Source organism: Fimicolochytrium jonesii, assembly GCF_025526975.1.
Source record: "Fimicolochytrium jonesii strain JEL569 chromosome Unknown EV422scaffold_3, whole genome shotgun sequence".
Classification (NCBI taxonomy): Eukaryota; Fungi; Chytridiomycota; class Chytridiomycetes; order Spizellomycetales; family Powellomycetaceae; genus Fimicolochytrium; species Fimicolochytrium jonesii.
In genome coordinates this window covers 1,657,869-1,683,124 of record NW_026515670.1, presented here as the reverse complement: position 1 = coordinate 1,683,124, position 25,256 = coordinate 1,657,869, and the positions used below count along the sequence as shown (strand labels likewise).

Genomic DNA, 25,256 nt, shown 5'->3' with positions numbered 1-25,256 from the left:
AGTTCAAGGATGACATGGAATAGGCTTATCTATGGGAGTAGCCCACGGCCGTTTCCAACAAAAACGCCGGTTCGACATATGAGAACGTTTCGTTCGCTAATTTACCCGCGTGCCCAGAGACTGCGTCGACACATTAGCCGCAAACGGATGTGGGCCGTCCGCTTTCGCATCCGCTTGGTCCGCTTTCGCCTCTGCATCGCGATTCGGCCACGCGTTGGGCTGTTGTCGCGTTAATGGAACGCCAGGGAGAGCGTCGCCTTTGCTGACATATCCGTTCAAATTCGTATTCGCTGCAGCATCGGTGCTGTTGGGCGTCGTGGTAGTATCCGTCCCCGACGTGCCGAAACTGCTCTGCGTGCCGTTCGACTCGGGCTTCTGCACGTGGGCGGCGGTCGTCAATGATTTCAGCGGCAGCATGTGGTGGTTCTGTTCCTTCTGTTTCAGTTTCTCCACAGTCTCAGGGTCAAAGATCGTTTCGGGATTAGGCTGTGCATACTGTGCGTCCGTGTCGTTGCCAGCGGGGGCCCCCGTGGTATGGTCGTCATCGTGCAGCTCAGGCACTTTAGTCTTTTTGTTTGCCTGCTCGCTGTTCTCGCCCGACAAGTTGGTCTGCGACGGCTCACGCTCATCGAGTTCCGAGACACCCACGCCTAGCTCGTGACGCGATTCGGCCATCTTGACGAGTTCCGGATGTTGCTTCTCGCGCTGGTGGCCGACGACGAGACGCGGGACGGAGACGTGGTAAACACCGATGGGGATTTTGAGGGTGTTGCGCGGCGGTTCGAAACGGAGACGGAAGATGGCGACTTCGGGGGTGGAGGTGACGCTTTGTTGAGCGTTCTCTTCCACGACGCGGGCGGCGTCCGCGTTGGCAATTGGCTTCGTGGGATCCTCAATGTGATGCCGGGAGACAATCTCATCCACCTCGCACCAATTCCTCCTCGCCATGATCTTCCTGTGTCCCTTCTTGTTTCTCTTGCCATCCACATCGTGTTGGAAGACATGCACCAAACCCTCGGTGGTGTTCTTAACGTTCTTGACCGGGCGACGCGACGACGACCATTGGAACAGTTTCAGCACGACCTTGGGGGGCGGCTGGTTGCCAATAGCCGAAGAGACGATGTTGTACATGAGGCGATAATCTTGGAGTGGTGGCACTTCGTAGGTGTGTTTGGTCTCCTTGTTGAACTCTCCCTGAGTCCTAAGCTGAGCGACCGCCGCGCAGTGAACGTCACCGGCAATCATGGTGACACGGATGGAGCGCTCCTGAGAGAACTTTTGGAACCGCTCAATGAGCTCGTTACGTTCGTCAATATGGAAGTCAGAGTTCCAGTGGTCGACGAGGTCGTCGAGGTTACTGGGCTCGCCGAACGCAAGACCCAGTTTCTTGTACATGCCGCTGAACCGGAACAGCTTGCGGAACCCGGACCAGCGACGGATGGTCGACATGAACTGCATCACTTTCTCCGTCACGCCCAGAACGGGGAAACTGACGGGTACACCGGAGGCAAAGATCAAGTGCTCGACCGTATCGGGTAGCTTGGCTAGGTGCTCGTTGAACAGAAGATCCCAGCTCTTTGGGTCGTTGACACGCTGCTTGGTTCGCTCAAAACGACCGTCCTGACCAAAAATGGCCGTGCGCGGTCCAAACTGACGCACGAAGTTGTAACCCGACGATCCACCCCAGAACCCATCGTCGCAGGCCCGCTCAGTCGTAGTGTGGTGCTGGAAGAGCAGGTAGAAGCGGAGTCCGATGGCACCGATGCCTCGGAACACGGGGCAGCTTTGCAGGGCGTCCGGGTACGATCCGAATCCGTCAAAGATATCGTGGTCGTCGACGATGTTGATTCCGGGAATGATGGCCATGGCGTCGCCCAGGACGGGCTGCGAGAAGTGGGCCATGTAGTGCATCAGGTAGTACCTCTCGACCTCGATCTTCATTGCTGCGGAGAACTCGTAGCTTTCACGTTCATATGCATCGAAAATGTCGAGCCACTGTCTCAGTGATTGGCAGTGGAAGAACAGATCGTCTTGATAAATTTGATCACCTCCGCCGACCCTGCAATTGATAGTAGTGAGATCGGTGACTCCTTCATTCAAATCACGAATGATTCGTTACTTACATCACATGCAACGGACGCTTGGCGTTTACTTGGAGCATATCGCGCCACATGGGCCGGATTCCGTCGAACCTCTCCTCTGGCTCCTTACAATCGGTACCAAACCCATTGCAACTGTAGAACGACCAGTGCCAAGGCTCATCACGTGCAGCGACATGGAAATTGAAGGTCTTAGTGCCTTCGGTGCTCCAGTCCAAACGCTTGGCGCCGGTGCCAGCCGCCGTGTCGAACTTCTCAGGATCAAGCACATATGTGACTTCCTGAGAGAAACCGGGAGACACGGCCGGTGAACCCGTATCCATATGGTGCACACGGGCGTATTGCGCTTGCGGGTCATCAGCGTCGGCGGCGTCGATGAGCGCGTTAGTGGGCTTTTCGTGCAGACTAACGGTAATGTCATATCTCACGGCGGTGTATCCAGTTGAGCAAACGTTCTTGTCCAAGACTGTTGGTTCCAGCCAACGGGAGCCATCGAGTTCATTGTGGATGCGAATCTTTGGCATCTCACGAGACTCGTGGTACATGACGAGGATGTTGCCTAACCAAGCGTTCTTCTCCAAGTCTGTGTTGACGAAGTTGAGCCACGGGCCGTACAGTTGCTTGAGAGGTTCAGCGGGTAGGGAGAGAGAAGCCGGGCGCTGACCAGCGGCGGCGGGCTTCGCAGAGGCGGCGACGGCGGCAGCAGCAGCATCGGTAGAGGTTCCAGCCTCCTGCAGCTTCTCAGGCGAGAGTTGATGCTCAGACGTATCGGCGTCAACCTTATCCAAGTGGAACGCAATCACGTTATTCTCGTCGCCGCCAACGTCAGCTCGAGCTTCAGGCAACGCGGCAAGCATATCGTGGGCCAGCCGCACACCGTAGGACCCGCCCTTGTTGAGACGCTTGCGCCGGTGGCCGACATTGCGCTGACGGACGTGGTCGACGACTCCCCCGCGCTTGGAGGAGCCTGTGTGGCCCAGACCGACGTGTTTGAGAGAAGGCGTCTCTTTGCCGCCTGTGGGACTTGTCCCGTCGGACGGGGAGGGGACCGCGGGCATTGCGTTGAGTCGTGGGGTGTGTCCTGCAAGTGAGTCGGATGTGCAGCTCTTCGTCGTAGATCACACTTGTGGGGCGAGGGAAACCTGGCTTGCCGCTGTGGATCGAACCTCCGCTTCTCTCTCACTCCACGCGACGGCCGTCTCGGATCTTAGGCTACAAGGGTTAGGGTTAGGGTTCAAGAAATATCAACATGGGCTTGTATAGGGTTTTGGGTGGCGGGGGGGGGTTAGGGTTAGGGTTAGGGTGAGGGTTTCCACCTGATGGAACTTTCATCCGCCAACCTGTCGACATAACTGCATGTGCGCATGCCGTAGCCGAATCTTCGTTAGAGTTTTTATGCTCTGTCTATAGCACGAACTCCAGCCCTGCACGTCGCGCCTTATGTAATCGAGCGGAGATTGTTTGACAGTACTTTGACATTAGGTTGCTCGAGGGCCCACACCGAGCCCGTCCGTAGGATTAAAAGCCTACTCAAGTGTGCGGGCGGCCACCGCCGTGCACTGGCAAACGGACGAGCACAGGGATTGCTACAAGGACGCGATCGACGCATACGGCAAGAAAGAACTGACACCACTATGGTGTCTGAAAACGAAAGATCCGTCCTACATTTATGCGAAGGATTCGAACGCGCTCTGGGACGAATACATACATGACATGCGAAAAGTTTTCGACGCCCTCAAAGAGTCCACTGCATACTACCACCTGGCAGAGGATGAAGAAGACGATGCGGCCGTGTTGGCGTACCAAGACTCGAGGCGGCTACGGAATGGTTTTGACAGGTTTCTGCTGGTAAGAATATCATATGTATTCCAAGATATTCCAAAGGCGCCGTCGGGCTGGCAGCAACTCGCGAACTCGTGTTATTGTAACCGGGAGCGCGAGGGATGGGTTCTATGCGTATCTAAACCCGCTGCCAGTGCCGATAGTCTATGGCAGCACCCCGCGGTATCGTGTTATAGCAACCGGGAACGCGGGGGATGGGTTCTATGCTTATCTAAACCCGCTGGCCATAGATGGCGGTTGCTCTTGGACGTTAACTATGAAGACCACTCATAATCCGTCCTTCTGTAGGGCCAGAGCCAGGAGGCTGGGCGGAGCGAGTTTGTTGCGGCGCATGACCGCTTTCGCCTCCTGTACAAACAACCACTTAATTTTGAACCATGTGTCCCGGAAGGGGTAGAACTTGCGAAGGGCAAGCGGCCGGCCGAGCGCGAGATTCAGAGCCCTCCGGAGAAACGGAGTCGCCTGGAAGGCAAGGTGGATACCAATTCCAAACCGAGTGAGATGACCCTCTTGGTGACGCCAGAGACACTAGCAACAGTTCTGTCCACCTTCTTTGACCAAACGGTCGAAAGGCACGTCGACACAGCGAAGGAGGACGTCATAGCGGCCCAAACCGCAGCAATTATTGCGAAGGACCAGACGATCAGAGCGAAGGATGAACTGTTGAAGGCAACAAAAAGGCACGCGAGGCAATACGAAGCCGCAATGCTCCGTCAGAATCTCCTGGGAGAGCGAACGGCTAGAACAAGTGGCGCCGAGGGTTAGGGTTATAGAAGCCCTCAGGGTTGACTCCAAGGACGTTTTGCAGCTTGTACGGGGATGTGGAGTCGAACCCTGAGGGGTTCCCGGTTGGTTCATCGCCGAGCACTGTCAGATACTGCAGCGCGGGACAGTGTTGTGAGATCGTTTCCAGCAATGAAAGGGCGAGTGATCTGAGTTTTTCGCCGAACTGTGCGATGTCGATCTGAAATCTATTTTATCGCACCGGTCCCAGCCGGAGTGTGAGATTTCTGAGAGGTGCAAAGTAATGTAGAAGGTTTACGCATAGATGGTGTGTGTCGGTCAATATCTGATCTGTAGGCGGTGTAGCATGCTAGACTTGTCGGCGTCTCTTCAAACACCTGGGTGTCTGGTACGATCAGCGTTCTCAAGTTGGTGTATCGAGGAGTCTTCTTCGGATGATGCCTACCGAGATCAACATGTTGGAGGGAGTTGCCGAAGATAGGCAGAAATGGATCACACAATTCGGGTAAGAATGAGGGGTCCCCTCTTGGCTACCCGAAACGATACAAGGCGCGGGAATGCCAAGGACAACGAATTTGAAGGCTGCTTCTTCAGATCGTGCCGGAAAAAATCCTCCTTCTGGCAAGGACCGAGAGTTAAGGCACGCAGGTGCTTGCAGCTTGCGAGGATGCTGAGGAGGCTTTTGCCGCGAAATTCTCCCACAAGTTCAAGGTGTTACAATATGTATTGTCTTGGAGATATAATTTCTCTGAAAATGTTTGCCTTTGCAGTCGGACGGCTGCGAGAGGTGTACTAAACGACTGCCGCCAGGCATGTTGGTGACATTACACCTCCGTTCCAGTTTTCAAAACGTCTTTCGATCTCGGCGAACCCCCACGCAAGGCGTGGTCCTTGTTCATCTGAGGGTCTTTCGCTCCGCTGCCGGTTGGGGAGGTCGTCTTTGAGCGGCTGACCGCCGCGGCTTTCTCCAAAAGACTGTGCCAATGAGCCTGCTCGGCGTGGCTACTGAAAGACATCCTGACGGTCGTTTTCGGCTTCCCCGGCTGCTTGAATGCCAGAATGAGGTCCGCTCCATTCCCTGCTTGTTTTCGGCCGCTGTCAGCGTTTGTGCCTCCATCGTCTGGATGACCACCACTACCATCGCCACCCGGTTCCGCTTCCGTGGCCGCATCCTGGGTACAGTCTGCTTTTATGCTCACGTTGCTCAGTCGGTACATGAGCGCTCTCCCTCCATCATCCTGTGGTGTACGGGGCGTGGCGGAGAAGAATATATCAACGAAGAGCAAACCAGAAGGACCGCTAGAATCTCCCGCCGGAGTCAAGCTCGCACTCACATCCACGAGGTATAGGTGATGCATGCTGGGAAAGAGCAATACTCGAAAGATCTCCCACCGGTTCAACCACGTTCTTATGCCGCCCTCTATCATTACCGGCACGACAACCTGCATAATGAAGGAGGGAGGTGGGGAGAGCAACATGTCATCAGTAACAGTTAAGTCAAGGATGACCGCAGATGTTTGACACAGATGTTTGAGTGCGTAAAGTCAGCAGGGATCCCTTGAACCCCGCCCCTTCCACGCAGGCTTTACTAACCGAATTCGAAACGAGCGACGAGGACAGAGCGGAATCTGAAACCCCGGTCATGGCGGAAGCTGTGAAGGTCATCCGCATGAACTTATTCGCTTCATTCAAGTCGACCTCATTCGCTCTGATACCGGCGATCTGCAACACTGCCGGTCCAAATAACATCATGAGCGTGAACGTCGTCATAAGCAGGAAGAGAACGTGGCGCATGATGAACTGATAGCTGTACAGGGCTGGAAGGTACACCAGCGGCAGACCGATGGCCAACAACGCGACAAAGTTCCATGAAGCCGCTGCAATGCGCGACGTTTCGTTGTAGCTCGAATCGATGGCGCGGTTTTTCCAGGTGAGAAACAGCACAAAAGCCATCAACATGCCATTGGTCCCGTAAAGCGATGCCTCAAAAGCATGCTGCACGGAGCTGCTTGAAGAACGGCAGAGCCAAATCTTCTCAGTCGTGGATATATTGATGCTAATTGGATGCGGGGCATCGTAAACCGCCCAAGTTATTAAAATAACCTTGCGGAACCAAAAAGATCAAAATCAGATGGCTGACATCACAACCAAATGGAATGCTTATTGCTTACTGCTTGGATAGCCAGCTGTATGGTGACGTAAAGAAGCAATTCCGGAGTTTTCACTGTCAAATTCTTTGAGAGGAATGGATGGTTGAAGATCCTGTTACATTTTCAAGCAGCGCGGGGGACAGATGATTGCCAGTGAGAAAGAGTAACGGAATCCGATGAAGACCACATTACAATAGATGGCCTCTTGCTTCTCTCCAAAAGCTTTTCGTCCACTTACTTGTAGAGCCGCCAAGACTTTACTACACAAGCCGGAAGAGAGCCACATGGTAGATCGAGAGGGTGAGAATGAAGCTTCCAGCTGGAAGAATGAAACGAAAATTTGCAATTATGAAGACCAACCGGCAATGCTTCCGTAAACCAAACTGAAGGCCACAGGCGGCAACCATGTCTGCGTCACACACGCTTTCGAATCCGGAATGCCGATATACGGAAAGATGGTACAGTATCCCACGATAATGCCTAAAAGCGTGAGCTGCGCAGACGATTGTACCGATCAATAAAACTCGCCCAATAGAGCAGGTAATATGTGCTTACGTTGTCGCACTTGACGTTCTCACCATTGAAAAAGCTGGACTGGCTCTTTTTACGACAGGATGTCGTCTATTCATCCATATCGTCCCCGTAGTGACTAATGTCACAATGATCCCTAGGACGCTGACCACCAGGAAGGTGACCGCATCGTTGCTTCCCCAAGTGGAATTTACGACGACTCTTTCCAGAGCTGTCCGCGGCACAGCACTGGATCCATCTCTGAATATGGGTGCCTGGTTAGGAGTGTAGTCGATTTGATCGGATCTTCCGACAACCATCATATCTGTGCCGTTGAAATTGTAGATCTGGTAGAAGCTTTTGGAATCGCAAGCGAGTAAGTGAAGCAGCAAGTATCGGCAAGCTTGGCTCAATGGGACACTCACGCGGGGACCATATCTCCATGTTCGTCAAAAGTGAGGTATCCAACCGGGCTATCGGCCCCCGTATTCCATACATCGGGCGTAAAATTGGCGTTGAAGGTCCCACTAGCGAGGTTCTCCAAAGTCACTGTGGGATCACCTTTTGCCGCGCCATCCGCCAAGAACTAGCATTTGCGAAAAGGGAGCCCGATAGCGATAGGATGTTAAAGCGAGTGTTAAAGTGCTCGTTCACAGGTGGCCAGACCAGCTTTGGTGTTGGAAAGGTTGGTGAGCGTACCTTCCCCCAGCCAGCAGCGAGCGCCTGGACGCAAGCGTACGACACACTTATACGAAGATCATGATTAATACATCGCAGTTGCGAAGCAACTCCTTGGCATAATCAGAGGTAAAGATAACTCACTCCAAGTTGCTGACACCCGGAAGCCCAAGGTCAGGATACAACGTGGTGTCCAGCTTTGGAAGCCTTTCTAAAAATTGTTCGCTGGCAGGGGTATTTGCGGCACCAGCGGTGCCAAAGAAAGATCCACGCATAATCTTCTGAGTCAAGGCTGTGTCCCTTGTAGCAATATCGAGCTCCTCTGAAACATCCTTTTTGTAAAATTTGGGATGCAACATGTAAACCAAGAGTGCGCAGCTATGTACAACGTAAAACAGCATACATCTAGTAAATCTCTCACCTGGGTAGTCAACCAAACCATATCGTCACGCATAAGCCCAGCTTTGTAAGCGAACAACAACATGGCGGCCATCCAATCCATATTCCCAGCCAAGAACAAGACACGAGTTCCATCGGCAAATGCGCGTGTCATTTGATCAACGGCAATGGCAATGTCCGTGCCTGTGGGGAAACGACAAGTAGCAAGCCCAGGGGAGAGAGGGAGGGGTATCCATCTTTTAGTTAGAGCAAGAACACTTGGCATTAGCCGATCACGAAAACCATTGATATGGTAATGCGCCAACGTACTGTCGGAACCAAGCCATACGCCGTTTGTGAATTTGCTCGTAATCTGCCACCGAGCGTCAGTTATCACGAGATCCGTCAACGCCGTTTGGTCTAAAACGCGGAATAGAACGAATGTCAAGTTTAAAAAGTTACACATCCTGCGGGTGTCACGTAATTCGATTAGCTTGCTTACATGCATTCCCGAGCGCCGAATCGCAATAGATGAAGGAAAATTGGGTCCAGCCAAAGTATTTCATGACGGGCAGAAGGTAGGAGATGTCGTCCGAGGCACCACTCAACGTCCGGAAAAAGTAAGGGAACGAGATCTTGCTTGATAAAGCATCATCACCGGCCCACGGAGAGCACTGGGGTATTTGCAAGCGGCCCATGGTTTGCGCGACGGCCTTGGTGGACTCACTGCCGTCGGTGCCGAGTATCGCAATGGCCCCATCGTAGTAAGCATTCAATGCGGCGAGCATGGCGGCCCCGTTATAGCTGCCGGTGATGTCACGGAGATCATGCATGTCCTGAATGCAGAGAGATTCAGGGACCTGGGTGCATGCGCGAAACAGTCGACCACACGGTTTCAAGATTGATGAACCGTTAATCGTACCAGCCAGATTCTTGCATTTGCGGGGAGCCCAAAGGCGGTGGGATCAGCATTGATGTCCTCCTGCGCTAGAATGTACGCCTGCCATGTGGCTCTCAAAGTCGAATTCCATGATTCCTCCTAGTTATGTGGAAAAGGCGCAATGTCAGCTTGAATGATATTCAGAGTCGACAGTGCAGACTTGCGTCTTACCACTTGGTCGCCATTGGACGAAACCACCTATCGTTGATGCAGAGAGGAAAGTGAGAACACAGGAACTCAAACAAGATCCGTGACATAACCAATAGAGAGGCCTCGCATAGGGACCTCTTTCCCGTGTCCTTCGAAAACGCAACCTTTCATGGATCGTGCGCCATACACATGATTTACGCGATGCTACGCAATCCCAAGCAATCCCAGTGCTGATGCTAATCCATCCGTCCTCGCTCGCTTCTCTTGCGCTCCTTTCATTTTTGTACACGCTCGCTTCGTTCTCGGTACTTACGCCTTTGGGCGTTTATGTCCCCTCACTTCGCTCGGTCTTCGTTCGCGCTCGGATGTATATATATCAAGGTTTTTGGGCGAGTCCTTACTCACCCCTATTCTCAAATACACCAAGTGGGAAGGGTCGCTGCTGTTTGACAGTGTCGATATCGGTGGCGATGCCAAAGGATTGTCCCTCTTGGCTAGAACGGGAGCGACGGTGCTGCTGCCGAGAATAGCGGGGCGAGGCTGCGGCCGTTCGCGATTGACCCTCCCCGGTGGTCTTGTTCCGGCCGCGGCGCCTTCGAGGAACACGGCAAATAGCAGCAGCAGCCAGGACACGACTCGCGGTGCGGTCGCCGGCGACATGTCGGTCCAAGTGTTACGTTTGCTCGTCAGTTTTGCGAAGGCGTTATTCGTGTCGGGTTCGCGTTCATGCATGTATGGAGCGGAATGGCCGCCCTATCTGGCCTCAGCCTGCCTGCGTACAGTACTGTACTGTACGTGGGTGGAGCTAAGGGCGGGCGGTGGAGCTGTGGCGGGTGGCAACGCTTGTAAATATCGGAGTTGTTCAATTGATCGGTTTCCTATCGCTCATCCCGACGGAACTTGAGATGAACCGCCCCTTTACCCCATGACGCCGCATGAGAAGGAAGGAAAGGGGCATGTCGATCAGTGCCTTACTACTATCTTCCTCAAAGCTGGGTCGTTTACCAAGGCCATGCCGTGCAAGGTATGCGTCCGGTGGTCTCGAAAAGGGAACCTATCCATGGTCGTGGGTTTTGCCCTCGCCCGATAATCATACTACGAGAGTGGGTGGCGCGTCCTTGCGCCCGGTATATCCGACTTCCAGGACGAAACGCATGGTATTCAACGGGTGTAAGACCAACTTTGAATTCAGCTTTCAGCTTTCTCTGGGAAAATTCGTTGGAGGGAGGAACAGATCAGCGTGGACAGCACAGTCGCACTCACGACTCACGAGGACGCACGTGGAAACATTAAAAGGCCGCAATCAGAGTTGCGAGTAGGAAGTGTGAATTTGAACAGTTTTCGGACCGAGGTGTCGGAGGGCACACACACTAACACATCTTTTACGGACAAGACACGACCTATGTACAGATAGCACACGACTGGGATCTAAGAGACAGAAAGCAGCTACTTATGTACATGTAATGTGGTGAGGGAGAGAAATATAAAATGGGGATGAAGGGGTTCTTTAGGGGATATCAATGATTACCCATTAGATAGTTGGAGGAACACTTCGACTACGCACGAACTATGAGTTAGAGACGCCATGGTTTGGCAATCCCGTGTACGCGAATGTTGTTGAATGATGGGCGGGACCAAGCCGAGGCTTTTCCTTGTCCCCGGAGGCGAGCGAGTGATATTGTTTGAGATGGTTTTACGGGGTGACAGTTTAGTAACCGCCGTTGTAACCGCCCTGCTGCTGGTAACCACCGTTGTAGCCACCCTGCTGGCCACTATTGAAAGAAAAGAAAAACGAGATCAGTCAGCAACCGAACTGTGAAGAAATAGATGCCGACAGGCAAAAAAGAGTGAACACATACCCGTAGTTGTTGGAGCGGAAACCGCCACGGCCACCACGGAAACCACCACCGTTACCGCCAGCGGGCCTCTCGTTAGCGAGGTTGACGCGGATGTTACGGCCGTCGAGGTCCTGGTCGTTCATAGCCTGGATGGCGGACTGGGCCTGGTTCTCGTCAGCGAAGGTGACGAAACCGAAACCACGGGAGCGACCTGAGGAGGAGGAAAGAGAGCGTCCATAGATAAATATGAAAGGTCTTTCGAGAATGACATTGCGTGTGCATGATCTAAACTCACCGGTCTCACGGTCCTTGAGGACGAGGCAGTCAGAGATCTCGCCGTACTGGGAGAAAGCCTGGTGCAGGGACTCGTCCGTGGTTCCCCAGGAGAGGTTTCCGACGAAGACTTTAGCGGCCATTTTGAGAGATTGGGGGGGTTGTTGGAGGGAGGTTGGGGGGAGTTGGGTGAAGAAAACAGGAAGGGGATGCGAGAACGCAGCGGTATTTGAAGGAAATGCGGATCTATGCCGATCCGTCCTGCCCTCTGTGGCCACCTGAATTGGCAGAGGGATCGCCGCCCACTGGAGAAGAAAAGTGGAGGAATGCAGCAGCACGTGATTTGCAGGGCGTTTGTCACGTGCTTTAAATGGCTCGCTGCTGTCATCCAATCAGAAGCCATAGCCTGGCGTCATTCTCGCCATCCAATCAGAAGCCATAGCCTGGCGCCATTGGCTACGTAAGTCAGTCTCAAACAAAGTCTTTCGGCTTGAAGTCTCGCCATCCAATCAGAAGCCATGGCCTGGGAGATGCCGATGACAGTTCGAGTCAAATTCATCTAAATTTGTGCCTCGGTTCCGAGACGAATCTTGAAGCCAGTCCACTTGGCAATCGAATCTGGGTGTGCAACCATCATGGCATCACGGAAAGAACCGGTAGGTGGATCGCCCCCTCTGGGTGGCAGCGGCGGAAAGCGACTACCATCAGGCGCGACTTATATTCCTTCTCGTGAAACTCTCAAACAAAAAGGCCAAGATTCCGGCGTCGCATTCTTTAGCAGCAGGCGCAATAGCAGGGGCGGTCGAAGCGACTTTCACATATCCAACTGAATACGTCAAAACTCAGCTGCAACTGCAAAGTAAAACTAAGCCGGACCTCAAGCTCTTTGACGGACCATGGGACTGTGTCAGGAAGACTGTCAGGGAAAAGGGGTTCTTTGGGCTTTATAGGGGTGGGTATCATTTAAGATGAAGCAACGCCTGGGGAGATGCTTTCAGAGAGGGCGACAGCAGGGCGTGGCACTGAAGATTGGAGAACCGATGCGTCGCGAGCGGAAAGAGAGAAAGAGTGAGCCGTGGCCTCTCGCGACCGGAAAGAGGGAGACTGCAAAGAGCGTCCGTAGCAGAGCTCCTGCTCTCTAAAAATCCGGAGTCTCATCGAATTTGACCATGAATCCAGGACTTTCCGCCTTAGTCATTGGGACAGCAAGCAAAGCCGGTGTACGATTTCTCGCATTCGAGCAGTTCAAGAAGATGCTGGCGGACGAGAATGGGAAAGTGGCAGGGCAACGTATCATGTTGGGTGCGTAGTCGCGCATCCCGTCGGGAGAGATTGAGGCATACTCGATCTGACCTCTTGGGACTTTGGGACAGCCGGGTTAGGAGCAGGAGTAGCAGAAGCTATCATCGCAGTAACACCAACAGAAACGATAAAGTATAGCACCTTGAGCTTCTTTAGGCGACATCACCTTCGCGCCAAAAGTCTCGTTGCTAACATGTTACGTCCAGAACGAAGCTAATCCATGACCAAAACTCCCCAAACCCCAAATACCACGGCCTCATCCACGGCACACGCGCCATCATCCGCACCGAGGGGATAGCAGGCATCTATCGCGGGATGACGGCAGTGATTGCGCGGCAAGGCGCGAACTCGGCTGTGCGGTTGACGACGTATGGGCTTCTGAAGGACCGGGTGCAGGATCGGTATCCTGTGGATCCGGTGACGAGGAAGAATGTCGTGCCCTGGTATGTTAACTTTGCCAACGGTATGTATCTATCCTTCCTTGCTTGCCAACAACGGGGCCGTAGTCCGTCCGATCTTTACTCAATGGACCACAACAAAACAGGTGCGGTCGCAGGAATCGTCACAGTTTACACCACCATGCCCCTTGACGTCGTCAAGACGCGCATGCAAGCACTCAACGCCAAAGAACTGTATCATAACTCCGTCCATTGCTTGTATCGAATTACGACTGAGGAGGGTGTCAAGGCCCTATGGAAGGGCGCTACGCCCAGGTTGGGGAGGTTGATTGTAAGTCTTGAACGGATACATGATGACTGTGGGCTTGAGCGGTAGGGGCGTCCCTGGACGTCTCTGTCGTTTGACCTCCGCGCTAGATTCATGTAACCAGTAACTGACATCTCTACGGCTTTACAGTTCTCGGGCGGAATCGTATTTACAGTCTACGAGCAGATCGTCGCAATCCTGGCTAGAACTTCACGATAGAAAAGGCGTAGACATTATCCTCAGACGACAGTTGATAGACGCAGAGCGGGTCGCAGACACGAGCGTCCCTATTCTGCATCGCTTGCCCGTACGGCATCCGTTTCATTTCCACGTACATACTTCTTGCATACATTTCCACGTACATACTGCTACTCATCCCTGTACACACAGGGGAGGCCACGCGGGGACTATACCTGGTCCTTGTACTGTATATATGTACACGTAGAATAGGTGCCTTTTTGGTATGAGTCTACGCTCTCGCCCTCCCATGAAACTACGCCCGACTCAGCTCCCGACTCTCCGCACCTCCAACGCGGGGAAAGAAAAAACAACGGTTGGCTACGGGGACACGGCTTTAGAAAAAGCCTCATCGGTCTGGGGTGTGTTATCACTGTTGTGAGACCGTCGTCCTTCTGCTTGGAGGAAGTTGACACGCGCAGAGGTGTGAACTTTTCCGCCCTCTTCGTCGCTTTTCGCTTTTCGACCGAGACAGGACTCCATCACCACTCAGAACACTCCCTCAGTCACACCTCCGCCATGTCGATACCACAGGACCACGTCCTGACCGCAGCGACGGCGACGGAGATACATACCCAGGCGACGGATAGGCCTTTTCCGTACTTTCTGGCGGGACTCGGCGCAGTCACTGCGACCACTATCTCGTTCTATACTATGTTTTTGCACTTGAAGAATTATAGGAGGCCGGACTTGCAGGTGGGCGCCGGCTGAACGGAGTGAGGGTGAGCGAGGGGAGGACAGACGCTAGGAGTGACGAGCGAAGCGAGCGTTTGGAGATTGCTTGAGGTGCCGAGCGGTAGCGAGGAGAATGCTTGACGTTTCTCAGCGATAGCGAGGACAGTGCTTGAGGTACGCGCAGGAGGCGCGAGAATGCTCGGAGGCCAAGGGAGGCGAGGAGAAGGCAGGCGAGAGCGAGCCCAATTGCGCCGGAGGCGCAAGAATGCTTGAGAAAGGCACGCGTTAGTGAGCCGAAGTCGTTCTTGCATCGTTCGTTTCTCGCACAGCTTCCTTATCGCGAGCGGATTTGTTTGTTGATGAGTTGATGGATGGTCGATGTTTGGTGATGGTCTGATGATGTTTGATGGGTTGATGTGTTGACGGGTTGATGTGTTGATGGTGCTATCGACTTACATTTGAATCCCATTTGCAGCGCCTGACAATACGGATATTATGGATGGTCCCCATCTACGCCATCGCCTCGTTCATCAGTTTATGGTCCAGAGGTGAATCCGACTACATTGACACCTTCCGCGACATGTACGAAGTAAGGAGGGCTGATCATTTCGGAGTGTGCTTCGTTTGATGCGCTGGAGCCAACGGAAGGATCACGATATTCTAGGGCTTTGTCATCTACTCCTTCTTCCTTCTCTGCATCAACTATCTCGGCGGGGAGCGCGCGCTCCTCGCCATGCTCGACGAACGCATGCGCACCCACCATCTCTGGCCATTCAATCTCTGTTTCGCTCCAATGGACGTACGTAAACCCCACCCCCATTCACCCCATTACCTCTCCCCTCCCTGTCGCTCAACCATTCTCCCGTCAGATGAGCGACCCTGACACCTTCCTCTTCGTCCGGCGTGGCATCCTCCAATACGTGATCCTCAAACCCTTCATTTCCCTCGCCACCATGATCTTCCGCCTCACCGGACACTACCCGGAGGGATACATTGGGTGGGATAGCAGCTATCTGTGGCTGTCGCTACTGTATAATGTGTCCGTGTCGTGGTCGTTGTATTGTTTGGTGCTGTTTTACGTGCAGTGTTCGAAGGATTTGAGGCCGTATCGGTAGGTTGTGGGGCGGGAGGGGGCCTTCGTGGTTTGAGTGTGGCTAAACATGGGTGGTATTGACCAACTCTTCTCCTCTGCAGACCAATGCCTAAATTCATCTGCGTAAAATCCATCGTCTTCCTGACCTTCTACCAGGGTCTTGGAATTGCGTTCCTGGTCTGGGCAGGCTGGATTCACGATTGTAAGGGCGTGTCTTTGCACTACTCCTCCCTTGATCCCCTACTTATTATCAAGATCCCGATTCTCCCTTCCCCCACACAGCCGAAGAATACACCGTAAGCCGCCTCGCTCAGCTCCTCCAAGACTGTCTCGTCTGCCTCGAAATGCCCTTCCTCGCCGCTTTGCACTGGTACGCCTTTCCATGGACGGATTACAACGACGAACGGTACATCACATATTTCCCCTCAATCATTTCCCCTTCACCTGGGACCCGATCATAACCCAATGATTATTCTCAGATTATCCTCCCGCATCCCCCTCTACTACGCCCTCCGGGACACCCTCGGCATCCAAGATATCATACAGGATACATATCATACGTTCAAGGGCACCACGTTTCGAAGGACTCGTGCGCAGAACAGACGACAACAACGGCGGAGAAATGAGCAGAGAGAGGGCGGGGATGAGCTGGGGTTGGAGGTTGACCCGCTCGTTACGTACTCGAAGAAAAAGGCGCGAGCGGGAGGGAGAGGCAGTGGGGGTGCGAGCACTACTGCTGCAGGTGGGGGAGGCTACGGCGCATTTGCGACACCCTCTCAATCCAAGATCTCCATCGACGCCGACGATAATCAACAATATATTTCCGACACTGACTCGGACATTTCGGCGGATTCCACCTCCTCCTCCCAATACACCGACTTGGAATTCATAGATCCGGCAGAGGATGCGCAATTGGAACGGCAGTATGAGCAGAGTAGGTTGTTGCCGTATGGGGATTATAATTATCCGGTTGTGTTGGAGGATGAGCGGTTTAGATATCCGCCGGAGGTGGAACGGGGGTTGGAACGGTGGGAGAGGGCGTGGAGGGAGGGGAGGGGGGTCGAAGAGGATTAGGCGGCTGGCGGAACAGAAAAGGGACGTCATACTCGGTCTTTTCCGACCCACACGCTGTCAGACGAATCCCGACATCAAAACTCCCGCCTTCCGCGCGCCATCGGAACTCGATCGGAGTGCACTATCACGCAGCTTAGTTTTGATTTCCGGCCGGAACCATGGATTACGTAGCTGCTCGCCTTTTGCGCTCCCCAACTCGACGGTCCCATACTTGGATGAATCAGCGTATATCATCTCGCGACCGGCGCCACACCGTCGACCGCCGCCATTACCGTCTCGCTGGCCTGTGGATCATGTATACCCCAGAGGCCGGGCATCAAATGTCTTACGTAGAGGTAGCTAGACTCCCGGATTCCGGCTCGTCGGCGTGATCACACCACCCCTTTCTTGTCGTACTGGGTGGAAGAGACGATGCGGATAGGATACTGTAGCATTCGTCTGACGTTAGACGGAACATATGTACAGTATGTCACAGAGCGTACCTTGGATCTGGATGTGAAGTTGTTGAAGCATGTCGATTGTTTGTTGCCGTGACTGTCTGTCGATCGTTGGGGTTTATGGAGTGATCTCGGCCGTCGCTCAACAGCAAACTCCGCCACTCAGAAACTACTCCGATGCCTCTACACCCGGGGCCCCCTTGACGCCGGGCTATCCAATAGAGGTTGGCTATCATTCGGATTTGTGGTGTCGTTCATTATCCAGCCGTGCATATGTGTGGGCTCATCCGTTGAAAAGGTTCGGCTACGTGGCTGGCCGCACACGCTGTACGACGACGTCGGAGATCGCGCATTTGCACCCCTCACACTCATCCATATTTCCTTCTTTTTTGCTTTTTCGGCCAACCGAAGACTCTCCCACACACCCTTCTCGACGCGTCACATACTGTACGTATCCCTCCCTACCCCTCTCACCCCTGTCTCCGACCAATGCTCTCCAACACTTGCCCTAAGAGTTTGACTCGACACATCTCTTTTTCGGCTTTGGGTGCGCGTTTGTTCCCGTTGCGACTATCAGCCCAATCACATAGAGTGTGTGCAATGGAGGTACTGCGTAACAACCTAGAGGCCTTTCTGCCCAAGATTAAAGATGCCATTGAGGAGGCCGACTTCATTGCGATCGACGCGGAATTCACTGGTACGATTTACCGAGCACAGCTCACGTCCTGTTGGGCAATCTCACTGAGAAAGCGGGACAGGCCTTGGAATTGGATACCCAAACGAATACCTGGACACTGCGCAAGACCGGTACACCAAGTCGAAAAGATCCACTCAATCATACGTACCCATACAGTTTGGGCTCTCTACTTTCGCTTGGGATGCAGCCGCTAAGCAATATGTAGCTAAGCCCTTCAACTGCTACGTATTTCCGGCCGTGGGCAGCCGAGTTTTGGGTCTGGACCGCGAGTTTACCTGCCAGGCCGGCTCGCTAGTATTTCTGCGACAGTCCAAACTGGATTTTAACAAATGGATCTCGCAAGGTGAGCTTTGACCGGTTTGGCACATCCCAGTCCCAAAGCATCCAACCTAAGCTTGCGATTCCTTAGGGATCCCGTACCTCAACCTTGATGAGGAGGAGAGAGCAATGCACAAAATCGGCATGGCTCTGAGCGGCGAAGACATCGCAATAGATGGCCAAAACCAGGATTTTGTCGATACGACCATGTGAGAAGCACAGATGCGAAATCGCAGCCTCATAATAAGCCGCGATGCTCACCGATTTATTTTGTCCAGGGACGCTATACATACATGGCTGCAAACTTCGATTGAAAAGACTGTGACGGTTTCCGCACCAACTCGATATCATAGGCGACTTGTGCATCAGGAAGTTCGGAAAAAGTATGCTCCTTTGACCTCGCCAACACCTCGCACCTCGCACTCATTCTCGTAGGTATAAGGATTCGCTAAAAACGGATGGCGTTGAAAGTTTTGTGCATATTCGGAAGCTTACAGACGAGGAGAGGAGGGAAGGAACATCTGAGAGAAGTAAAATGCTCCATGTGAGTTATCTGAGCTTTAAGATCGTGCCAATGCAAATCATGATGCCCAACTCCCGAATAGGACGAACTTGCAGAGTTGGTGGGCTTTAGGAAGGTCCTGGACCTGATATCCAAGAGTCGGAAGCCCGTTGTCGGGCACAACATGATGCTCGGTATGCTCTCTCGCGTATTCGCATCTCTATCCCGTTTGACCGCCGCTAATGGAGGAACAGACCTTCTGCACACATTTCAGTCGTTTCACAAAAACCTCCCGGAGGACGTTGCGGACTTCCGAAAGGATCTCTCGGAACTGTTTCCGATGTACGTTGGCATGTTTCAGCCTCGCATGGGGTAGAGGTGTTCAAGTCTTTGCTTTTCATGCAGAATATACGATACCAAGCACTTAGCGCATTCAAATGAGAAGCTGCAGGTAAGTTCTGACCGCCCGCTTATCACCGCGTCTTCAAATGCCGATTCCTAAATCATGTCCTTTGATAAAGCCTTTGATCATGAGATCGTCCCTGAACGATGTCCTGCAACGAACGGCGCGCGTACCGTTTGAGCATCCACACATAGGTGATTTGGTATCAAGGATCTGCAACCTCACCGCAAGGCCCTTACAATGTACTTGTAGTGCCTCACCCGGAGTACGCTTCCTACGACACCGAGGGTGAAAACCTCCATGAGGCTGGGTACGACGCATATGTCACCGGGGTGATTTTTGGCAAACTACTAGGGGTGGCCACCGACTTACAAGCTGGCGAGCGCATATCGTGGGGTCATGAGAGTATTGCAGCAGCGGCCAACAAAGTCCACATGATGCGATCGGACATGCCATACTTTGATCTTGACGGGGAGCAAGGTAAGTGTCGCCATATCTGCCTCTTCGATGGCGAATCAGATCTGACTAGTAACCTCGGCGCTATCGCCCAAACCAGAGCCAGACCGCTCGAACGTGTTCCACATATCAGGCTTCACCCAAGCAGTATCCTTTCACGATGTGCAACAAGAGTTTGAGGATCTTGGTGATATCAGTGTGAATCAGCTGACAAAGGAGAGCTGCTATATCATTGTGAAGGACCGATCCAAGGTCCCGACGGTTTTGTCTGCATACGGAAGCTCAACATCAGACGGAGAACAGGGGCGGAAGAAGAACTTCACGTACAAACTGGCAACGTACGCCGATCATATCGCTCCGAAGCTCTCGAATGGGGTGTCGAAGGTCATTGATGCTATCAAAGCACCGATTCTCCAAGACAAGGGTGCATCAAATGGAGGAAATGGCACGCCTTCCACACCACAAGATGACGAAACACCGCGGAAACGGAAACGATATGTTGACGAGTTGGTGAACGTATCTGCGGAAGCGGAAGCTAGCCCTGCAAGTACTCGGGAATCGAAGAGACGTTCTAGACGCGCAGGTACATAACTTGCAGTCGTTCGGACAATATGAATGATCTGGCATCGTGCATGCATCGGGATTTCTTCGATGCATAAGTGTTGGATGCCCCGTTCTCATCCACTTTCTGTACGCGCTAAATTTTAAGATTGAGCAGTAGCTCCATCGACGGCGTAGCTCAACCGGATGTCCACAAGACTTGGTGTCCTTACCTCCACCCCCTCACCTGTCAACCTACGGCTTGGACAATTCGCATAGCAAGTCTTGCCTTAGAGTAGTCTCTCACCTGTATATACGCCTTTGTCTGGGGGCATGTAGGTTGTGGATATTTTGGAAACATCACGCATCTAGTGGCATGATCTTTGCTTTATCGTTGCGGGCCTTCGAAGCGATTAAGGGTATCAACAATATCTGCATCGATGTGTGATGAACAACGAGGATTTCATTTTTGGACGTCAAATGCTGTCACAATCCAAAGACGACCCTGCCGGACGGACTTGTAGCCAGACTTGTAGCCAAGATGATTGGGTTGGGACATGAGGCGATGGATGATTCGGCCTCATCCACCGTGAGCGCTGAGCATGGAGCGCGCTGCCACCTATTTCCGTGCAGGACTCGATCCCGAACAAAACGTTACGCCTCGTTTGCGTTCTCAACTGCGTCTCCCCATCAAACCGACTTTCCCCTTCCGCAATGCGTCCTCTGAATCCCCTTCGCCAGTTTCAGCTCCGACCGCCCACGACAAAAATCACCCGACCTCGCCTCCCAAGCCTCCCTCGGCACACCCTCCCACACCACCGCCCCCAATCAACCTCCTCAACCATCCCCGCCCTAATCTCATCCTACCCCCACCTCCCCAGCACCTCCCCCCCGCGCCTCGCCCCACCCACCCTTCTCTCCCGCCTCACAACCCCGTACTTCCGCACGCTCGCACTCGCCCGGCTCCGCAAACTCCTCCCGCAATACACCGCCCCCGGCGCCCTCGAAACGGATATCGCGGAATCAATTACCAAGTTTTACGCCAACCTGGGGGATGCGGATGTCGCGGGTGACGAGGAGGGGTTGAGGCGGGTGATGACGCGCACACTGGCGGGGCAGTATGCGGGTGCATTCCGCAGTTTACGATCCCACGGTCTACATGTAGCATACACGCTCCCCGGCCCAACAAAACACCTGAACGTGGAGGTCACATCCGTGCACTTCACCTACGGGCCGTACCCCCCGCCCTCGACACACACGACGCAGGATTGGTCGCGCGTGCTGCGGGTCGTTGTACCGCATGCGGATGGGGTGTTTACGACACATGCGAGGCAGAAGATGGTTTTGGAGGCTGCGATGCGCGCGGGGGTGTACATCCACGTTGACGTCGGGGTTACTGATCCTGTTGTCTTTGTTGTTGTTGATGGGGCCGGGAGGGAGGTGTTGAGGGATGCGAGACAGGGGGTGGGGGTCAGGGTTGTGAGTCCGTGGTTGAGGGGTGGGGAGGAGAAGGAAGGGGGGTGGAGGTGGAGGGTGGCGGATGTGGATGGGTTGGTGGAGACGGTTGTGAAGACGGGGGATGTGGGGGAGACGGTTGATGGGAAATTTTGGGAGGGGAGGGAGGTCTGAAGGGGAGAATTTGGGCGCATGAGAGATGTGCAGGGGGGTGGTGATAGAGTAGGTAGGTAGATAGAGCGGGCAGCTCTAGAAGCAAGACCGGCGTATAAATCAGACAGCAAACCCTCCCGTTTCTCTGAGACTCCCCAATGATGATCGCATTCGGAATACCGGACCTACGCCACAATGGTACTTTATGCTCTTAAATAATGATGATGATAGGATTATGCAAGCGTGGGTGTGTCTAGAATTGGAAACTAATCCTGACGCTACGCTGCTTTACACCTCCTTCAGTGCCCACCCCCTGCCCCCCCTCTACCCAACCCTTACTCAAAAACCCCCTCAGAAATCTCATCCCTCCCTACCCCCCTCAACAACTCCCTCTTGACCTCCTTCCTCTCCTCCGTCTCCCTCCTGCGTTTATACGTCTCGCTCAACTCCTGGCGTTTCGCCCTCCGCACGGCGTTGGGGGAGATGAACGTCTGCGACTCGTACAGGGTTGAACCACCGAAGGAGCCGTCGAAGATGCGGTTGATGGCGAGGACGAAGCGGGGGCCGATTTCGATGAGGGTTAGTTCGGGGGTCGATTTCTTTTTGGGGTTGTCGGAGGGTTTTTCAATTATCTAAAGGAGGGAGGGAGAGGGGTGGAGTTAAGGGGTATGATACGATGGACCAATGGTGGCGGAACGAACAGATATTTACCTGATAATTCCTAAACCAGATCTTATCATCCGCAATGGAGAAGCTGAGCACATGGTCGATGAACGGTTTGAGTTTGCGGGACGTGCGCGGGCTGCCAAAGATGTGGGTAAACATCTCCTTCAGTAGCTGGTGGTGCGGCTGCAGGTCAAAGTTCTTGTCGAACGAAAGGATTGGGCGCGAGCCTTTGAGGGCGTTGCCGGTCATGCGGAGTTCGTCCATTGTGTGCACTGTAGGGTTTTGAGGAGGTTAGCAAAGTGATGCTAGGCTATAGTAACAGATATTTGTTAGCGGCGCAGCACCTACCATTCTGCACATGAAACTTGACACTGGGCCCATTGGGCGTCTTGCTCATCCATAGATAGCAGTCGGTGTGTTTCCGAATCTCAAAGTAGATGCAGTTGTTACAGTTGTTGAGCTCCGCAAGCTCGTTGAGGACGTGAAGCTTGTGCTTGTTGTCCAGCTTGGCGTCCTTTTTCGAGTGCGGGAGGAGCGCGTGCAGGTCTGTCAGGAGGTGGCGGTGTCTGTGTGGGGAGACGGGTGCGTAAGTCAGGGTGTCCATGGGGCTTCCAGTCGTCGAACTTTACCCGAGCGGGGTCAGTAATAACTCCTCACCTGTGGGTAATACCCCTAGAACTCAGCAAAAGCACCCTCTGCTTATTCTTCTTCGGTGGCGCCGATCTCTTCGGCCCTTCCTCCTCCTCCTCCTCCTCTTCATGATCCTCCTCCTCAATAATCTCACCATCCAACTCCTCGCCCTCACCGTCCTCATCGTCATCCTCACTCTCCTCTTCACCCTCCGCACCCTCCAAATCCTCGTCGTCGTCGTCCTCGTCCTCGTCCTCCTCATCCTCATTCGCCATTTCAGCAGCCTGCGCCCTCAACAATAACCCCTTCCGTCCCATATTGCTCAACATGGCCATAACGCCCCCACTCTCGCCTTCACCCTCCCCTTCCTCGTCGTCCTCGTCCTCCTCATCCCCGCTCTCCTCGTCATCAAAATCATCCGAGTCGTCCTCAAAGTTATCCTCCCCTCCGTCGCCGCCGTGGTCGATGGAGACGATTTCGGGACGTTTCTTGGTGACCTGTCGATGGGAGTTGTTATCTTCGTCGTCGTCCTCGTCGTGCGGCCGTTTGCTGTTGCGGCGGTGGGAGGCTGCGGCGGAGTTTGCCGAGTGTTGGATCTGGGACTGGCGTTGGGCGCGGGTTGCGCCGCCTCGTGCCATGTTGGAGGCTGGGTTGTTGGTTCGGGGGTGTAAAGGGAGTTGTCTGCGAACTAGCCCACACAATTGCCCAGTTGAGAAACTGGAAGCCAACAGCGAGCGTTGAGACTCGGAGACGAAGGAAAGCAACACGGTTCTATTTACGTAAGCGGAAGGAGGGCACGCGCGCTCACGTGATGCACTCGCCGGTTTAAGTGGCGGTTTGCGCTTCCGTCCGCCAGGGAGTTCGCAGCCAGAAGCACCTCAAGAAAATCGTTGCGGGCATCCGCAAATCAGCAACAGAAGCCGGCCGAAACCCTTACGACGTCAAGATCTTCGCCCTCGCGGCTGCAGATATTTTTCGCGGTCAGCCGACAGGAAACGACAGAGGAGGACATCCTAAAGCAACGGGCGGAAGCGCTGCGGGCCCGTGGCTTTTACCCCCGGCAACATCGCCTCGAATCTCGTTAAAAAACCCGCTAGGACACTGCGCAGAAGCAAGTCTTGGGCCGCTAGTGCAATCGGCATTCCCGAAGGAAGTGTTCAAGGTTCGTTTTCGTTTTGGAACAGGGCAGGCTCCGACAGTTCCTTTACTAACAGCCCGCTCATAGGAATGTACCGTTGTTCCGCTCCCGACCATCACGATCTACACGCTCGCATTAAGCTTTGCCCCACACCGCTGCCCGAGAACGGAAGTCATCAAATGGCAGGATCCGTGCACAACCTGCCAGCTGGGCTTCGACAATTTGAAAAAACTGTACTCGATCCAGTATTCTTGGTTCAAGTCGATGGCAATACAGAATCTTCAGCAGTTATCGGCCTAGGTGACGTTCTCGCTGCAGTCAACGGAGGACTTCGAAAGTTGGACAACAGCCTATCTGGAGTACCGAGTCACACCACTATGGAAGAATTGATTTATGTCTGGGACCTGCTTACCGGGCCTATGCACGGATTTCATCTCCTCGCCATCCTGGCAGATTACCGAGCTGTGGATCCTTGGACTAAGATCGCGACACGGAACGCATTGTTCGTCGACGCTAAACTTGGTCTATTGCAGTACGTCGTTGATGTCAATCTGGTAACCGTCGTGTCGAGCGACCTAGACCCTCAGGAAATCGAGCGCCGGTTGGAATTTGGAGAAGAACTCTCGCTGGAGTCTGGAAGAATGATTAAGGACATCTTGATAGAGAGTCCTGTCCAGAAGGTGCATACCTCGGACTTCGTCGTAGATTGGGATGACTGAGGCGCTGTTCTACAGCTGGTTTTGGGCCCGCGTTCGGCGCATCTACCAAGCCATTCGAAAAAGGAAACCGCCTACGTTCATGCAGCGCCTGCACACATGTCCACATAGTAGTCTCCTTGAGAAGAATATATAATATAAGTGAGTCTATGGAAGGAAACGGTTCCTCATGTATCTTTGTTGATCCTTGCTCCTCATCTACTATCATCTAGTCAGGCAGAGGGCCCTTCAAGAGAAGGAGAAGGCACGCATGGAAGAATGGAAGAATGGAAGCCTTACCCTCGATGGGTTAGTGGCCCTCTACGGCGGCTGCGCGGGCGTCGACCTCTCCATGCTGGACGCAGATTGAGGAGACGGTCGACGGTGCAAACGCTATCCATGACGCAAACACTTTCCCACACCGCAGACACTACCTATGATGAAAAGCGGATATCACAGTTCGTCGAGCGACTGGCAA

The 25,256-nt window shown here is 53.6% G+C and overlaps 12 protein-coding genes across 12 annotated transcripts; 7 read left to right on the top strand and 5 right to left on the bottom strand.

Annotated features, from left to right (window-relative positions):
* Nucleotides 1-927: 927 nt before the first annotated feature.
* On the bottom strand, nt 928-2,422 carry EV422DRAFT_492493 (uncharacterized protein; the record flags this gene model as incomplete). Its single annotated transcript, XM_053067603.1, has 2 exons — nt 928-2,059; nt 2,124-2,422. Coding segments are annotated over 2 exons (1,431 nt in total), but the record flags the coding sequence as incomplete, so codon positions are not given.
* A 1,390-nt stretch (nt 2,423-3,812) lies between these two features.
* On the top strand, nt 3,813-4,985 carry EV422DRAFT_606195 (uncharacterized protein; the record flags this gene model as incomplete). Its single annotated transcript, XM_053073793.1, has 2 exons — nt 3,813-4,103; nt 4,230-4,985. The coding sequence occupies 2 exons, from the start codon at nt 3,813-3,815 to the stop codon at nt 4,704-4,706; spliced, it is 768 nt and encodes a 255-aa protein (XP_052928997.1). The 3' UTR covers nt 4,707-4,985.
* A 524-nt stretch (nt 4,986-5,509) lies between these two features.
* Nucleotides 5,510-10,151, bottom strand: EV422DRAFT_504008 (periplasmic binding protein-like I; the record flags this gene model as incomplete). Its single annotated transcript, XM_053068396.1, has 16 exons — nt 5,510-6,127; nt 6,279-6,788; nt 6,857-6,947; nt 7,074-7,095; nt 7,196-7,328; nt 7,391-7,456; nt 7,516-7,702; nt 7,771-7,931; nt 8,045-8,090; nt 8,168-8,355; nt 8,445-8,605; nt 8,732-8,821; nt 8,904-9,261; nt 9,324-9,440; nt 9,513-9,539; nt 9,897-10,151. The coding sequence occupies 16 exons, from the start codon at nt 10,149-10,151 to the stop codon at nt 5,510-5,512; spliced, it is 3,030 nt and encodes a 1,009-aa protein (XP_052928996.1).
* A 174-nt stretch (nt 10,152-10,325) lies between these two features.
* EV422DRAFT_254174 (uncharacterized protein) lies at nt 10,326-11,128 on the top strand. Its single transcript, XM_053065750.1, has 2 exons — nt 10,326-10,806; nt 10,885-11,128. The coding sequence occupies exons 1-2, from the start codon at nt 10,427-10,429 to the stop codon at nt 10,961-10,963; spliced, it is 459 nt and encodes a 152-aa protein (XP_052928995.1). The 5' UTR covers nt 10,326-10,426; the 3' UTR covers nt 10,964-11,128.
* EV422DRAFT_584172 (uncharacterized protein) lies at nt 10,802-11,868 on the bottom strand. Its single transcript, XM_053073427.1, has 3 exons — nt 11,625-11,868; nt 11,351-11,540; nt 10,802-11,263 (listed from the first exon to the last, which is right to left on the bottom strand). The coding sequence occupies exons 1-3, from the start codon at nt 11,743-11,745 to the stop codon at nt 11,200-11,202; spliced, it is 375 nt and encodes a 124-aa protein (XP_052928994.1). The 5' UTR covers nt 11,746-11,868; the 3' UTR covers nt 10,802-11,199.
* A 252-nt stretch (nt 11,869-12,120) lies between these two features.
* EV422DRAFT_504006 (mitochondrial tricarboxylate transporter) lies at nt 12,121-13,828 on the top strand (the record flags this gene model as incomplete). Its single annotated transcript, XM_053068395.1, has 7 exons — nt 12,121-12,144; nt 12,263-12,554; nt 12,782-12,904; nt 12,976-13,036; nt 13,111-13,367; nt 13,449-13,633; nt 13,760-13,828. 7 exons carry the CDS (start codon nt 12,121-12,123, stop codon nt 13,826-13,828), a joined length of 1,011 nt encoding a protein of 336 aa, XP_052928993.1.
* A 537-nt stretch (nt 13,829-14,365) lies between these two features.
* On the top strand, nt 14,366-16,075 carry EV422DRAFT_492246 (organic solute transporter subunit alpha/Transmembrane protein; the record flags this gene model as incomplete). Its single annotated transcript, XM_053067588.1, has 6 exons — nt 14,366-14,542; nt 14,997-15,110; nt 15,186-15,320; nt 15,391-15,632; nt 15,716-15,816; nt 15,897-16,075. 6 exons carry the CDS (start codon nt 14,366-14,368, stop codon nt 16,073-16,075), a joined length of 948 nt encoding a protein of 315 aa, XP_052928992.1.
* On the bottom strand, nt 15,705-16,930 carry EV422DRAFT_253770 (uncharacterized protein). The gene has a single exon (XM_053065749.1). It carries the CDS (start codon nt 16,716-16,718, stop codon nt 16,095-16,097), a length of 624 nt encoding a protein of 207 aa, XP_052928991.1. The 5' UTR covers nt 16,719-16,930; the 3' UTR covers nt 15,705-16,094.
* A 269-nt stretch (nt 16,931-17,199) lies between these two features.
* Nucleotides 17,200-20,515, top strand: EV422DRAFT_518245 (ribonuclease H-like domain-containing protein; the record flags this gene model as incomplete). The annotated part of the gene is made up of 13 exons (XM_053069517.1): nt 17,200-17,377; nt 17,424-17,822; nt 17,884-18,165; nt 18,232-18,349; nt 18,419-18,523; nt 18,576-18,684; nt 18,746-18,836; nt 18,897-18,984; nt 19,048-19,093; nt 19,164-19,239; nt 19,298-19,525; nt 19,602-20,092; nt 20,211-20,515. The coding sequence occupies 12 exons, from the start codon at nt 17,200-17,202 to the stop codon at nt 20,090-20,092; spliced, it is 2,211 nt and encodes a 736-aa protein (XP_052928990.1). The 3' UTR covers nt 20,211-20,515.
* EV422DRAFT_518241 (uncharacterized protein) lies at nt 20,516-22,004 on the top strand. Its single transcript, XM_053069516.1, has one exon. The coding sequence runs from the start codon at nt 20,756-20,758 to the stop codon at nt 21,668-21,670; it is 915 nt and encodes a 304-aa protein (XP_052928989.1). The 5' UTR covers nt 20,516-20,755; the 3' UTR covers nt 21,671-22,004.
* EV422DRAFT_492589 (Brix domain-containing protein) lies at nt 21,985-23,220 on the bottom strand (the record flags this gene model as incomplete). Its single annotated transcript, XM_053067613.1, has 4 exons — nt 21,985-22,281; nt 22,361-22,587; nt 22,664-22,881; nt 22,973-23,220. The coding sequence occupies 4 exons, from the start codon at nt 23,218-23,220 to the stop codon at nt 21,985-21,987; spliced, it is 990 nt and encodes a 329-aa protein (XP_052928988.1).
* A 479-nt stretch (nt 23,221-23,699) lies between these two features.
* EV422DRAFT_253579 (uncharacterized protein) lies at nt 23,700-24,934 on the top strand. The gene is made up of 2 exons (XM_053065748.1): nt 23,700-24,107; nt 24,171-24,934. Exon 2 carries the CDS (start codon nt 24,173-24,175, stop codon nt 24,800-24,802), a length of 630 nt encoding a protein of 209 aa, XP_052928987.1. The 5' UTR covers nt 23,700-24,107; nt 24,171-24,172; the 3' UTR covers nt 24,803-24,934.
* The last annotated feature ends 322 nt before the right edge of the window (nt 24,935-25,256 follow it).

Coding starts and splice junctions, on each gene's coding strand:
- EV422DRAFT_253770 (XM_053065749.1), bottom strand. CDS start 16,718: ATGACGTCCCTTTTCTGTTCCGCCAGCCGCCTAATCCTCTTCGACCCC.
- EV422DRAFT_584172 (XM_053073427.1), bottom strand. CDS start 11,745: ATGGCCGCTAAAGTCTTCGTCGGAAACCTCTCCTGGGGAACCACGGAC. Junction 11,541..11,624: donor CCTCAAGGACCGTGAGACCG/GTGAGTTTAGAT, acceptor CCTCCTCCTCAG/GTCGCTCCCGTGGTTTCGGT. Junction 11,264..11,350: donor TTCCGCTCCAACAACTACGG/GTATGTGTTCAC, acceptor TTCTTTCAATAG/TGGCCAGCAGGGTGGCTACA.
- EV422DRAFT_254174 (XM_053065750.1), top strand. CDS start 10,427: ATGAGAAGGAAGGAAAGGGGCATGTCGATCAGTGCCTTACTACTATCT. Junction 10,807..10,884: donor GGCCGCAATCAGAGTTGCGA/GTAGGAAGTGTG, acceptor TTTACGGACAAG/ACACGACCTATGTACAGATA.
- EV422DRAFT_518241 (XM_053069516.1), top strand. CDS start 20,756: ATGCGTCCTCTGAATCCCCTTCGCCAGTTTCAGCTCCGACCGCCCACG.
- EV422DRAFT_253579 (XM_053065748.1), top strand. CDS start 24,173: ATGTACCGTTGTTCCGCTCCCGACCATCACGATCTACACGCTCGCATT.